Here is a 15151-nt window from a genome sequence, read left to right as displayed (position 1 = left end):
TTTTTCACTTAGCATCTACTAGAAATGAATTCTCCGGCATTTGATTCCTTACAAACAAAGAATGTATTGGTACACTTGAAAAGTACCCCAGAAAATCGAAGCAAGACTTTGCTAATTGGTTTAGATGGATCCTTTGCGGTTGAGTCAAAAAGAGAGAATATTGCCACAAATAGACAAGGTAACATTTCCATTTCTTCTTCAAAAGAAGAGTTCCTTTTGATGCAAGAATTGCCTTTCCTTGATATCGAACATAATGCATAAGGGGATTCATAACGAACCATATGGTTTTCCGAAAAAAACCAGGGTATATTAACCCAAAATGTTCCATCTTCCTAGAAAAGTGGATTCGTTCCAGAAAGGTTCCAGAAGGTTAAAAAATTGTTCCGCGAATTAGCTCTCATTTATGGAATTAGTTTTATTATTAGTCTACGTTTAATACTTCTAATTAGTGTCCAAACATTCGATGCGATATGGACTAAAATTTACTCCCCGGATCCAAACACCACCGTAGAGGGAGGAGAAGAGGGAGATGCTAAGATGTGGTTCTCGTTGTATTTTTTTACATGTTATGTAGGACGAAGACTATGTCAACGTGTCATGTAGGGCTTGTTTGGTTTGGTGCCAAATTACGCCCTACTAATTCATTGGTAATTTTGTATAGTGCTTCTATATGTTTAGATTGGTGCCAAATTTTACCAACACCAGTTCTTAGGTAGTACAAATTTTGTCCACCTAAATTTGGTAGTGCCAAAAGTTACCTAAACTTTGGTACTACCAAGATTTTGGTAGGGCACCAAACCAAACTGGTCCGTATATTCCATGTACTCCTTTCGTCCCTAGTACTGGATATGACACATCCTAGTACTACGAAACTGGATATACCTCTGTCTAGATTTATTGTACTAGAATACGTCACATCTAATATATTCATTTTTTTTGGACGGAGGGAGTAAGCAAAGACCACTGTCAATACTGTTATGAGAGTTGTTTGGTAGCAAATCCGGTTCTAGTACTGGAGTTGCGGTAGAGGGAGTGAAATTGGACGTTTTGCGAGAAGAAAAGTTTGCATAATCTCAATTGGCTGGCCCATCAGAGTCAGAGCCGCCGCCGACTCCAGATTCCAGAAAGCAAAAGAAAAGAAGAAAGCAAGAGAGAGAGGCAAGCGAAGCGAGGGTTCTTCTTCTTCTTCTTCTTCTTGCTTGATCGGGCTCCTCGGCGGCGGGCGGGCGGCCGGCGGCGGCGGCGGCCGAGATTAGGCGATGGGGAAGCACAAGGGCCGAGCTGCCAGCAGCGGCTTGGCGGCGTCGCTGCTGCCGCATGCGCAGGGTGCCGTCCCCATCGTTGGTTTCGGGGGTTACCATGGCGCCTCCCGTGTTGAGCCCGCCGCGCCTTCGTCCTCGACCGACCCCGATGCCTCGATTCTCCTCCCTCCCGTAAGTGCTGCAATCTCATCCTTATCTTTCCTTTCCAATTTCCAAACCCTAACTGTGGATGAGCGAGCACCCTACCTGCTTACTCCAATTTGCTACAACCATGCTCCTATCTAAACCCTACCTATGAGCAGCCTCAACTACTATGCTTTGCACGCCCATCTTTACCTTCACCATGCCACCACTTCACAAGCTCTGGTTGAACTGCCCCCTTCATGTTGTCATGCTCATCAATACTATCCGCATGCTGCCCCATAATGTAATCTTGTTTTCTTTTTGTTTATTTTGGAAGGATGTGGACAGTGAGGTGCTGCAGCACCTAAGGAGATTAGGAAGGAAGGATCCAACAACAAAGGTCAGACACATCCTTCACTCAATTCTTTTCTTAATTCAATACTGTTCTGTTATGCTTTTGCGCTTGCATATTCAATTATGTTCTGTTAATGCTTGTGCGCTTGGAATATGAGTGTCTCCCTCCATCATTAGTTATAATTAGCTGGTTCTGCAATTACTGTCGTCTGTCGATATGAAATATTTTTAGGATTGTAACCGTCCATGTCCAAGCGATTAAGAAGACAGACTTGAAATCTGTAGCATGACTTCCTTGCTTTTCAAGATGTTATTGTTTTGAAGTAAAGTTAAGGTCTGACCTTTCCTGCACTTGAGCTTGGTTTCCTTCCAGAAAGAACATATAAATACTGTATGTATATGATGGCATATAATCTATAACTTATTATCTGCATTTTAGTTCTTCTTAACACTGCTCTTACTCAAAGTTATTATGCTAATAGGCTTGCTGGCCTGATTATATTAAGCATATTAGTGGACTGCTGCTAAAGAGAATTAGTATTTTCATGGCTGTGGAAAGTTTCGCTAAGAAATAAATTATTTTAGACATCCATTCAGAAGTGTTATTTCTTCCTGAACCCTCAGATTGTCAATATCTTAAAGCAATGTGTATTTCCTGTAGCGATCTATTTTGCCACAATAAATCAGGCCTAACTTGCTGCATTTTTCTTTCACTCATCAATGCAGCTCAAGGCATTATCTACGCTCTCTATGCTCTTTGCACAAAAACCTGGTCAGGAAGTTGTGCAAATTGTTCCACAATGGGTATTTTCCTTGATGGCTCTGCTGCATTTTCATCGTGATGTTTTATTTTTATGGTCCTCGGCAGAGTATAAGTGATCCTTCTTTACAACCCTTTTTACCATCCTTAGTATTTATGTGAGAATGTGCCATGTGCCACAGTAGGTTTTTTCCCCTCATATGCATACCGTAAATTTTGTTAGTTCAAATTCATGCAAAAATTATCTGTAGATCAGCACATCTGCTAGCTGGTGAACATTTTTTTAACTATGGTAATATATACTTCATATGATGTTTGTTCAAAAATATAATATCCGAGTGGAGTTAGTTGCTACAATCAAACAACTATACCTTGTTCTCTGGTTCTTATAATTGTTTTTCCTGCAATTCATGAAAGCTAAAGGTCTATGACTTGTTGCCTTGTAAAACGAGACTGGATGAATCCAGCTCAGTAGTCCAGCCCCTTCTTGAGGAATCACTTGTTGGTTCTACCTCTACGGTTTGCTTCTTCCTACTAAGCTTAACTATGTGTTAGTGAAGTATAGAATGATGGAACTCATAATTCTTGTTAAATGCTTTGCTCCAGTATTAGGTGATGGATTATTGCTATTCAGAGTGTTATGTTCCTCTAGTTTACTGACAGCGAAATCTATTTCATGATTATTCTAATGCCATTTCTGAAAATGCATCACCTTTTTCAAAAGAGAGAATCCATTATATGCCACTGAGTTTGTCACAGGTCTACAATTTTCCACTGACTTTGTCACCTTTTTCAAAACATATAGGCATTCGAGTACAAGAGGCTGCTGCTTGACTATAACAGAGAAGTTCGTCGTGCTACTCACGATACCATGTCTAGCCTCGTCAAAACTGTCAAGTATGTTAATTATTTCATTTCCTTTCATTCAACTCAAACACAACTGGTTGGTCCCCTTTTGCTACCTGTTTTTTTGGACCAGCTATTAACTTCTCATGGTTCCATGAAATTACTGGTCAATTTCTGTCCAGCATACAATTTCTATCAATCTTGAATGGATGTCATTGATTGACTGTTTCAGGAAGGGTCTTGCTCCGCATCTTAAGGCTTTGATGGGTCCTTGGTGGTTTTCTCAGTTTGACCCTGCTCTTGAGGTTGCACAGGCTGCTCGGCATTCGTTTGAGGTAGATCATATGCTATCACTATTTACTTGATCGGTGATACTGGCTGCAAGTCATTCTCAGCTGAACCTTCATCTAGATCAATTGGTTTCATTTTCCATCTGGGTTGCTTGTCGTTTCTAGAAATGTTGGAGTTGGTGCTGACGGTGATTTCACCTTGGCACCTTGGAGGATCTTCTGTGCAGATGATTTTTGGATATTTGTGGAGCATGGGGTGATTTGATATATTTGTGTATGTGTTATTTGTGGCATGATTATCTGTGGATTGCTGATCACATGTTAATTCTTTACGCAATTTCTAGAATTAATGACAGCTATTTCTACACAATGTACTTCATCATTTGCTTGCTAGCTTTGAGATAATTTGCAGTAGCATTTGTTTGGGATCTTGCAATGCAGCATCACTGGCTAGTCACAATAAATAAAATCCATTAGCTTAGAGGAAGGAACTCTGAAAACATTTCAAATAAATTCACTCCCTGAAATGGGTCCTTGATGTAGTAGCATTAATTCAGTCATAGTTTCATAACTTGGTTGAGGCATACTGGCCTAGCCTTCTTAAATAAGCAGCTTTATTGAATTTAAGGTATGTTGGTTTAATAAGCTTTTCCCGAGAGTCCAGAATAAGTTCAATGTCAAAGCACAAAAGCATAGAAAGCATGCCAGCTACTTAACCTCATTTGTCAAGTTCGCGCTTGTTGAAACTGAGCTGAACCTATGATGATCAGACTTATTTTGGTTATTCATTTAGTTATATTTGCTTTTGAGTGTTGAGAACCAAGAAATTTTCAGATGGAGTCTTATCTTATGCTTTGATGTAATATATCTACTGGTTTCTCATACAGATCTGCTGAATCACAAAGTTGTCTGTTCATGTTGTTTCTACTCTTATTGATAGGCTGCCTTCCCACAATCAGATAAAAGGTTGGATGCTTTAATGTTATGTGTGAAGGAAACATTTCTTCACTTGAACGAGAATTTGAAGTTAACAACACAAGCATTGTCTGACAAGGCTACACCAATGGATGAACTAGAAGATATGCACCAGAGGGTATGCTTTATATTTTTCCATTATAATATGTGCAACAATTTTCAGATAAAATATAAAAAGTCAGCTGTATGATCTAGTTATAGCCAATGTAATAGGGTGACTGTGTAAAAACTGGCATCATTTTTATCATGATGGGCAACCCACTTGCCAGATACACGAATACACACATGCACAAACTGCTGTAACTGGTAGGGAGGCATTGAGGCAGGTCAGGTTACTGGCACAGTATGTCACAAGTCACTGCAACAACCAAGTGACGAGCACAAACAGTTATTCGTTGGATGGGTAGGTCCAATAATCAAGCAACTGTTACATTCTGCTGACATTATTTAGTATCCAGATGTTAAAAATCCAACAAAATGTTCCAATATTCCAATCAACAATAGAAGACAGAAGAAATGAGCCCTCCTTAGTCATAGTGATGTGCTCAACCCTAACAAGAATTAACTGCATAGGCCATTAATTGTTTTATGTGGATCGCTAATAGTAGAGAACAGAGAGCCTACTTGTAGTATATGAGCATGACCCTAACAAAAATATCTTATTATCTACTCTCCGTTCATTTTTATAAGGCGTATTTTGATTTCAGAAAGTCAAATTTTGAAGTTCTTGGCGAATGATTAGTTATCTCACAAGTGCATTTATCGTGTAAAACTTACCAATAGATTCATGCTTCAAAGTACTTCACGCAAAATTGGTTTTGTATCTATTAAGAATTTATGTTATGAGAAACTAATCATCAAGGTTCAATCTTGTAGAATTTCTGAAATCAAAATTTCCCTTATAAAAAGGAACAGAGGAAGTACCATGATATCGGGGGGGGGGGGTGTTCGCCTAACATGGTAACCAAAACCCGGGCTTCTATAAGCTGAACAAAACAGCTTTTGGGAAGTTTAGAAGTCTACTTATACTAGATGGGAATGATCCTAATTATATTATCTTAGTATCTTATGCAATACAGCATCAGGTAGTTTTGGTACAACATGGTTACGATGTAAAAATGTGCCAAACTTGGTTGTCTTTCAAATTGAGCAAAAAGGTGTGAGGCCTATTGAAGAAAAATCTTTGCTCATGTCAATATATGCTCACCCATGGACTCACCTTGTTATTTAGTTGTTTCTCTACTGGTGATTATTGGAAATGGAATTTGTAGTTCTAGATACTAATGATGGTTGATGACTCTAATCCCCAAAAAAAAAAAGGTTGGGCACAGTAACCATATTGACAACCTTAATTTCTTCCTTTTCCTCTGTATCTCATCAACTAATGCTACATGTACTGCCTACATTAACAATTATCATCTGTGCTTCATATTCTCTTGGAAAAAGTGCATGCCGCATGAAAGAAATTTTCTGAAGAGTATTCTTTATGTTCAGTTATCTTCGATTATGCGTATAAATGATATTTGATTTATGGATTTCAAACATTCTGTTTGTAATTTCTACTGCACTTCTACTAATGGTTGCCTTCTTTTTGCCAAACTCTATAGGTAATATCATCATCATTGTTAGCAATGGCAACTCTGATTGACATTTTGCTAGGTGTAAAATTACAAAATTGTGTCCGTGACAATTCCAGTTCTGAAAATACGAGTCTTTCAAAAGTTCTATCTGGCACATTGTCTTCTGCTGAATCTGCATTTTCTATGAATAAATATTTTCTTGATTTCCTCAAGTCAAAAAGTGCGATTATACGGTCTGCCACATACTCACTGCTTGCAAGTTATATCAAACATGTTTCTCATGTTTTCAATGAAGAAGCCATGAAGGTACTATCTCCTGCTTTACTTGGTGCCTTCAATGAAAAGGACCCATCATGTCACTCCTCTATGTGGGATGCATTTCTTGCTTTCTCTAGAAGGTTTCCAGAGGCTTGGTCATATTGCAACATTCACAAGGTTGTTTTCAGCCGGTTTTGGCACTTTCTACAAAATGGATGCTATGGATCCAAGCAAGCCTCATACCCTCTCCTGGTTCAGTTTTTGGAGTCTATACCATCTAAAGCTGTAACTACAGAGCAATTTGTTTTTGACTTCTTACATAATCTCTGGGCTGGAAGAAACCAGAGGCAATTATCAGCTGCTGACAGTTTGGCATTCTTTACTACCTTTAAACAGAGTTTCTTGTGGCTTCTAAAAGTTCTACCGAGGTACCCTTTTTCTTTACTATTTGTTTTCATTTACTTTGTAAGTTCTGAAGTTTCTGCGTAATTTTGTTTCCCAGACATTCTGGAGGAGGTTCTTCGGATGATATTCCTATCAAGCTCATAACTTACTTTCTTGCAAAAGTTGTTTGGCATGATTACCTTCGAATACCATCTTCCAAAAACCAGGATATTAGTTTGAGTGGATTGTCTGATGAAGCAATCAGTGGTGATTGTCAGTTATCTCATAAGGAGTCACTGTTGGCATCAAGCACACGCTACCCAACTTATTATCTTCAGGATTTGGGGAAATGCATCATTGAAATATTGGATGAGATTTCAGCTATGGAAAATCATTTGTTAAATATTGCTTGTGAGACTCTATTGAAGGACTGTTTGGATATAATCCATCAAAGGGAGAGTTTGCCAAATTTTCAGTATCATGTGGAACAAGTTGTGTCCTTTTTTATTTCGTTGGATCAGCTCATTGTACAGAAAGGTAAAACATGGCCATTGGAAAGCTTAGCAAGACCACTGATTGAACAATCTGTGCCAGCTATCAAGTCTATGGTAAGCTCAAGTGTTGAATTCATTCCTTCTGTTTACTTCTTGTTGAGGTGTGTTTCTGTTGCAATAACACTTGCATATATACTTCTTGAAAGAGTCAACTTTATTTTCGTTACTTCACTAACACATCTGATCCCAGCCTTCTATTGCTTTATTTTCAGTCAATTCATCTACTTGTGTAAGAAGAGTAGAGTTTGAGTATCTAGCAGGGTTGAGTATACATTTGCCAAATAATTTTGCTGTTATTGAACTTATCTATATTTATACTATGCCAATGAATTCGAATTTTTGACCTTTTCTCTCCAGCATGACTCTCTTGACTCGAAATGGGAGCAGAGCAGGTTTGAAAAAAGATCCATTGAAGTCTAACATTAGGGATTGCTGAGTGTACTCTGAATATATTTATATATTATTTTTAATGCTTGCAAGTGTTACATTTCTTTACAAAAGCTGGTCTTTTTCCATTTGTCTACAAATGATTTCTGTTATAGATCCAGAAGGTAAGTAGGGATACAGCCCTATGAACTAGAGATCATTGTGGGTCAAAATTCTGTTGGAACAGGATCAGCTCTACCTAGCTGCAGGCAGAGCAAGTGACTTAAGATCTTCTGGAACTGCCATCCATGCTATATATATTTGGGGTTCATCATTCACATAAAATTTTCTCCTTTTATAGAAGTCCAATTGCTTCAATTTTCTTCTATGAATTGTCAACATATATAATGCAAACAACAACATGAGCTTCAAGATAAAGATATGCTGTGAATTTATGCTATTATATGCAAACAAGCGCTTTTTACCAGCCAGATTGATATTCTAAAATGTTTTGCTTTCATGCAGGACACTCCAATTGTTGTTAAACTTCTATCAGTTTTGGTTGAAATATTCAGGCCTGTCCCTTTGTTCTTGAAGAATTCACAGAAAGAGAGTGAGGAATCTGTCCAAGGTTATCTGGATGTGTTCAATGGTGACTTTGTCCCCTGGTGTTTGGATAGGAAATATAGTACTTGTAGCTCAAAGATCGATCTGTTGCTCTCTTTAATTATAGATGAGTGCTTCTTTGACCAGTGGTGTACGATTATTAAATATACTAGTGCTAAGCAAAAGCACCCTGTTGATAATAAGAACTCACACGTTGATGACCAATTTGAATTGCTGACACTTATACTTCAAAAGGTAAGAGAAAGAATTGCTGGGGGCAAGTTGAGAAATTTGCAGAAAAATGGCTCTCTACCAGAACATTGGCGGCATGACCTATTAGATTCTGCTGCAGAATCTGTCTTCTGTGATTTGCCTGCTACAGATTCCCATGTCCATTATGTATGGTATGTGCTTCTAATTTGGATTTGGCCCATTTGTTGAGGCACATTATGTGGTGGTTTTTCTTCATATTTCTTATGAGATGCACACTTGCGCTTAACCATTATAAGTTGTACACGAATTGTTCCATTTTATTTGATGTTAGAGTTGTGCACACTTACTATAAAATACAAGAATACCTCGTACCCCTACTAAAATCGTTTCTCGTGTTACCCATTAAATCCATTTGATGATAGAGTTGTGCACACTTTCTTGTTGCTGCAGCCTTGCTGCCCAGGCCTAAAAAGGATTACAGATATCAAAATAATAAGAACACTTGTTAACTCCTAAACATCAAACAGAAAAAAGAACTAGTTCATTTGGATTAGGCAACAACCAAAACTTTGAAAATTAGTTTAATATGATTGCCATAGTGGTGGTAGACCGACCTGTGTAATATGTTGCTGATGTGGGTTTGATATGTGAAATTGCAGTGCTGCACTTGGTGGCTCAGATCAAGATGACCAAATTTGTTTTCTTTCTGCTGATACTGTCCACAAAATGCTCGGGTCCATTTTGAAGTGTTTGACATCAGTACTCATGACATCAACTTTTGAGTGGGCAAGGTTTGCATATGTGGTGTTATTGCCTACTGAACCAAAGGACTCGAAGGTTATAGGAGCACAATCCTTTTCATCAAACATTAAGATGGCTCATTTTGCTTTCAAAGTTCTTGAGGGTAGCTTATTTGCCCTGAGAAGACTAGAGGAAGATTCTTTATTTCCTTCTGTTCTGGCAGCTCTGTTTATCATTGAATGGGAATATAGCATGGCCTTAACACTCGATGAAGAACATGACTTGAAAGGTTATAAAGAAGATATTGATGTTGGGTCTTCTGCATGCAACAGTTCAGATGATCATTTGGATGAGGGAATACATTTGAAAGCTAACCTTGCAGAGAGTATACATACCTTTTGCCAAAGCTTAAGTCCATCCTTTTGGAGTGATCTTCATCCATTCACCTTGAATAATTTGTTAAATATTTTAGCTCAATCTGTCAGGTGTGCTTTATTTCAGACACTAGAGTTGCCAACTGAGAGCACATCAGTCTTATGCTCAGAGTGGATGGTGAACATGTTGAAGCTCATCTCTCTTGATCACACAAAATTGCAGAGTTTTTTTTATCTTCTTTTATCTGAGGGAGAATATTGGCCACTCTGGGTGAAACCATCTTTACAAAATGAGAATGCACCAGTGAAGATCAAATTTGAGCCAGTTATTACAAATGAAACGGTAAGAATCTGTCTTTATTTTCCCTTCAAGTTACCAAAACTAGTGCATTTTCTTGTACATAATATAATAAATGCAGGCATTCATGTATTTTACTGCCATTCTTACAAATTCTGTTCGTGTTCTGGAATTTGTGAAAGCGTAATGCCTGACAGAAGAAATATATAGTTTATGGCCGTTGTTAGTCGTTGCTATTTTGTGAAGTAAATGAACTTAATACATAGTTACTTCCTTTGTTGCAGGGACTGAAACACCATCAATTTGTTGCTTTTGTTGACAAGCTTGTTCTTAACCTTGGCTTTGGTGAAGTGATCTTAGGTGTTCCAGGAAATACATGTTACAACACATCACAATCAATTGATACTACTTCAACTGTTCCTTCATTGTCTAGAGCATGGGTTGCTGCTGAGATTCTTTGCACTTGGAAATGGAAAGGGGGGAGTGTATTCAGCACATTCTTGCCTTCTATGATTCAGCACTTGAAAATGGAATCATGTGCAGAGGTCAGCATATTGTCCATATTGCTTGACACATTGTTGGAAGGAGCTTTTCATGAGTGTAACCAGTGGGTACTGTTCAATGCTTGGCACATTTCTGACAATGAGATTGAGAAAATTCAAGATCATTTTCTACGTGCTCTTGTGGCTTTGCTATTTAGTATCAATAGCATCAATGAGTGTATTTGGAGAGAATCCGAGGCACTTGTATTTTTTGAGAAACTACTGAGCAATCTTTTTATTGGTTCCACAGTAAATAGAAAATGTGTAAAGACTCTTCCCTTTGTCATGAGTACAATCATCAAACCGTTGTCAGGCAAACTGAAATTAAATGAAGCTTCTTGTTACACTGATTTGGTGGGGCAAAACATACTGAGTTGGCTTGATGTAGCCATCTCTTGCCTATCATCCAGCCCGAGGGAAGTACTTCAACAAGGTAAGCTAACACTGAAACCTTTTATTGGTCGTACTAGTACAACACTGCTTTACAGTCATTTCATATGATCTATAATATTTGGCAGACATTGTTGATTGGATGCAAGTGGTGTTGTCTTGCTTCCCGTTGAATATAACATGTGGAACCCAGAAACTAGAAGTTAAGATTGAACGAGAGATCAGTGATACAGAAAGATCATTATTGCTGACTCTTTTTCAGAAGTACAAGATTTTCTGTGCCATTGAAGCTCCGTCGCTGTCCACCAGTGGAACTACCCTGTCAACAATGGTTGAACTATTGGGGGTGAAACTGATAGCAGTTATGGTTGGCTATTGCTGGACAGAACTTCAGGAAAATGATTTGCATTTTGTGTTTCATACAGTACAGAAGTGGATTGAATCAGCTGTTTTGCTTGTGGAAGAAATGACAGATGCCATCAATGATGCTGTAATAAACCAGAAATCAAATGAAGATACTTTGGAGAAGCTTAAATTAGTGGTTAGCTCTATAGATGAGTTAACTTTAAGCTTCGGTGAATTCGCTTTGGTTACACTGTGTCACCTCAACCATCTCGTGGATATCCAAGAAACGGAGAACTTCCAGAGTTTGCAAATTATTAAATCAGGGGATTTTGCTGATAGAAATAACAATATGATGGAAAGTATGCTTCGTTTGTTCTTGGCTTCTGGTGTTTCAGAGGCAATTGCAAAGTCTTCTTGTGAAGAGGCTTCATCCATCATAGCTTCCAGTCGCGTTGCTTATATGCATTTCTGGGAACTTGTGGCATCATTTGTCATTTATGCTTCACCACAGACTAGAAGATGTGCACTGGAGTCGATGGAACTGTGGGGGCTCGCGAAGGGCTCAGTCAGTGGGCTATATTCAATTTTGTTCTCTTCACAGCCAATCTCTCATCTGCAGTTTGCTGCTTATTCTCTACTTCTTTCTGAACCCCTCTGTCAATTTTCACTAATAAAGGAGTGTTCTCTGGGATCAAATAGACCACTGACTCAGGAATCTTGCATGGGACAAAGTATTGAGTTGATGCCAGATTCAGAGAAGACACTAGATCTGAGAGAAGAACTCTCATCGTTAATTGAGATGCCTACTTCTGAACTTCTCCAGACAGATCTGTTAGCCCATGATAGGGTATGTATATTAATAAATTTCAGCAGGTGTGTTTTCTAGTTCGTGAACTGATGGCTTATATTTTCTCTCCCTAGGTTGATGCCTTCATTGCCTGGTCATTGTTGTTGTCCCACCTGCAATTACTACCACCAGCTTCCATTACTAGGGAAAGGGTACTTCAATATATACAAGATAAGATTAGTCCATGTATATTGGATTGCATTTTCCAGCATATTCCTTTAAGGACTGGTGCACCTTGTGGAAAGAAAAAAGATGCTGAACTCATGCCTGAAGCAGAAGTTGCTGCGCAAGCTTCTAAGAATGCCATAATTACATGTTCACTGCTCCCATGCATTGAATCCCTTTGGCCAGTTGGGACATGGCAAATGGCCTCACTTGCAGGGGGACTGTATGGGATGATGATTAGGCTGTTGCCTTCCTATGTGCGTACATGGTTTACTAGTTTAAGAGATCGTTCATTGTCATCCTCAATCGAGTCCTTCACTAGAGCATGGTGCAGTCCTCCTCTTCTACTTGATGAATTTTCTCAGGTATTACACTTTTGTTTAAAAAATATGCATATTTAATTTTTTATCCAGTACTCAGCCCTTTCGAGTGTCTATTTACAGGCCTACCCTGGACACTATATTATGACACAGTATGTTATTTCATTGTGAAAAAGAATGTTTATAACTTTTTTAGCCAACCCTCGGGCTGCTTTGGGCATATTACTTCTCTGTTCTATACCAAACTGGAGGGGTATCAAGGTGGAAACCACTTTGAAATTTAGAGAAAAGATATTAAAAAGTTTCCATATGCGGGAGGGTTATGATACAACCACGTGTTGAAGCAGTTCAAACTTCTTTTTTTACCAGAAGCAGTTCAAACTTTCAAGTTGTACTTTTTGGCTCTATTCATTTCGTTAATTGTGAATTTTCATCTCCAATCAGAATCGATTTTGCACTAAATTGGTGGTACATTGATATTTTACTGTCAAATTGATCCATGGAACCTACCTTACAAAATGATTTTACCCCATCTTACAGGTCAAGGACTCTCTGTATGCTGATGATAATTTCTCAGTTAGTGTTAACCGCTCGGCGTACGAAATTGTTGCTACATACAAGAAGGAGGAGACAGGAATTGATCTTGTCATACGCCTCCCGAGCTGTTACCCTCTGCGCCATGTGGATGTTGAATGTACCAGAAGTTTGGGCATCAGTGAAGTGAAGTGCAGAAAATGGTTGCTTTCTCTCACGGCATTCGTACGCAACCAGGTAATACCTTCCATCAGAATAAAAGAACAATGTTCTTAGTACATCAGTAATATTTGTCTCTAAGCTTATGTTCCTGTGTGTACAGAACGGCGCAATAGCAGAGGCGATCCACACTTGGAAAAGCAATTTTGACAAGGAGTTTGAGGGGGTGGAGGAATGCCCAATCTGTTACAGCATTCTGCACACGAGCAACCACAGCCTTCCCCGGCTGGCTTGCAAGACGTGCAGGCATAAGTTTCATGGTGCTTGCCTCTACAAGTGGTTCTCAACATCCAACAAATCAACGTGTCCCTTGTGCCAAACTCCTTTCTAGTCCGGCTGTGCTGCGCTATGCCTATTTTTTTTTTGCACCGTAGAAATTTAAATTTATACTCCGTAGTTATTATGTTTTGTCTTACAAATTTAATGAAGGTTAGATAAAAATATGTAGTTCATGTGTCTCCGTTGTCCCGTAATTCAAAATGCGATAATTATCACCTGTAGCTTAGTAATAAGTTGTCTATCAAACTCCTGAAACACGTGTGCTGCTGATATGGTTTAGTATGCCGTGCCTATTGGGTAACTAGACGCACACCAGCTTTTTCGTGTACTCCATTAGAGCAGGTACAATAGCAGGCTATAAGCCAGCTATAAATATATTTTAAAGAGATAAAAAGGGAGAGAGGAGAGCAGTGGGCTATGAGCTATAAATATATTTTAAAGAGATAAAAAGGGAGAGAGAAGGGCAGTAAATATATTTTAAAGAGATAAAAAGGGAGAGAGGAGAGCAGTGGGCTATGAGCTATAAATATATTTTAAAGAGATAAAAAGGGAGAGAGAAGGGCAGTGGGCTATGAATCTGTAGCCAGCTGCAGCACGGACTATAAGACGTAATGAGCGTATGGAATGCGGGACTAGATATTAGATATTAATAGTATAGTAAATAACTATTATATGAATTTAATATTTTAAAGATATAAAAAGGGAGAGAGAAGGGCAGTGGGCTATGAATCTGTAGCCAGCTGCAGCACGGACTATAAGACGTAACGAGCGTATGGAATGCGGGACTAGATATTAGATATTAATAGTATAGTAAATAACTATTATATGAATTTACTATTAAATTGGCTATTGATGTTTTGGATGTTGTAGTTCGCTATACTCTTTGCTCTGTGTTCTCAACCCCTCTCCATTGTATTCTGCGCGCACGCTTTTTCAAACTACTAAATGGTGTGTTTTTGGCAAAAAGATTGTATACAAAAGTTGCTTAAAAAATTATATTGACCTTATACATAGATGGAAAAAAGAAGAGGGAGAACGGTTCCATTTTTGAAAATTTTTTTTGCTAATACTTAATTAATCACGTGCTAATGGATCGTTCCGTTTTTCGTGCGGAGGAGGTGGGTACCCAACCCGAACGAACAAATCCCTCCGTTTCAGATTATAAGATGTTTTGACTTTGATTTTAAGTTTGACCAAGTTTTTGGATAAAAATAATAATATTTTTGACCCAAGATAAATTTATTATAAAAATTATTTAATATTAATTTAATAAAGCTAATTTGGTAATGTAAATATTACTATATTTGTCTATAAAACAGTTTGACTTTGATTAAAGTCAACACATCTTATAACCTGAAACAGAGGGAGTAACAAACTTTATCAAAAAAAATCTAGGAAAAATTGTACAAGTACTTAAAATAGCATCACACTTATGTGTAAAATCTTAATCTCAAATTCATTGTATTTTAGTCGTTAAAAAGATAAAATTTAGATAGTTTTTCAATATAAATCTTTTAGAATTTTGT

At 38.1% G+C, this 15151-nt stretch overlaps 1 protein-coding gene across 1 annotated transcript; it reads left to right on the top strand.

Moving 5' to 3' along the window:
• The first annotated feature begins 1151 nt into the window (after nucleotides 1–1151).
• On the top strand, nucleotides 1152–13804 carry LOC4327816 (E3 ubiquitin-protein ligase listerin). Its single transcript, XM_015757213.3, has 15 exons — nucleotides 1152–1433; nucleotides 1723–1785; nucleotides 2466–2543; nucleotides 3305–3396; nucleotides 3578–3680; nucleotides 4576–4728; nucleotides 6218–6876; nucleotides 6951–7440; nucleotides 8278–8762; nucleotides 9231–10029; nucleotides 10269–10959; nucleotides 11045–12108; nucleotides 12183–12638; nucleotides 13134–13364; nucleotides 13450–13804. The coding sequence occupies exons 1-15, from the start codon at nucleotides 1260–1262 to the stop codon at nucleotides 13675–13677; spliced, it is 5766 nt and encodes a 1921-aa protein (XP_015612699.1). The 5' UTR covers nucleotides 1152–1259; the 3' UTR covers nucleotides 13678–13804.
• The last annotated feature ends 1347 nt before the right edge of the window (nucleotides 13805–15151 follow it).

This window comes from Oryza sativa, chromosome 1 (genome assembly GCF_034140825.1).
Source record: "Oryza sativa Japonica Group chromosome 1, ASM3414082v1".
Lineage (NCBI taxonomy): Eukaryota > Viridiplantae > Streptophyta > Magnoliopsida > Poales > Poaceae > Oryza > Oryza sativa.
The sequence above is the reverse complement of the archived record's forward strand: the minus strand, read 5'-3'. Positions and strand labels throughout refer to the sequence as shown.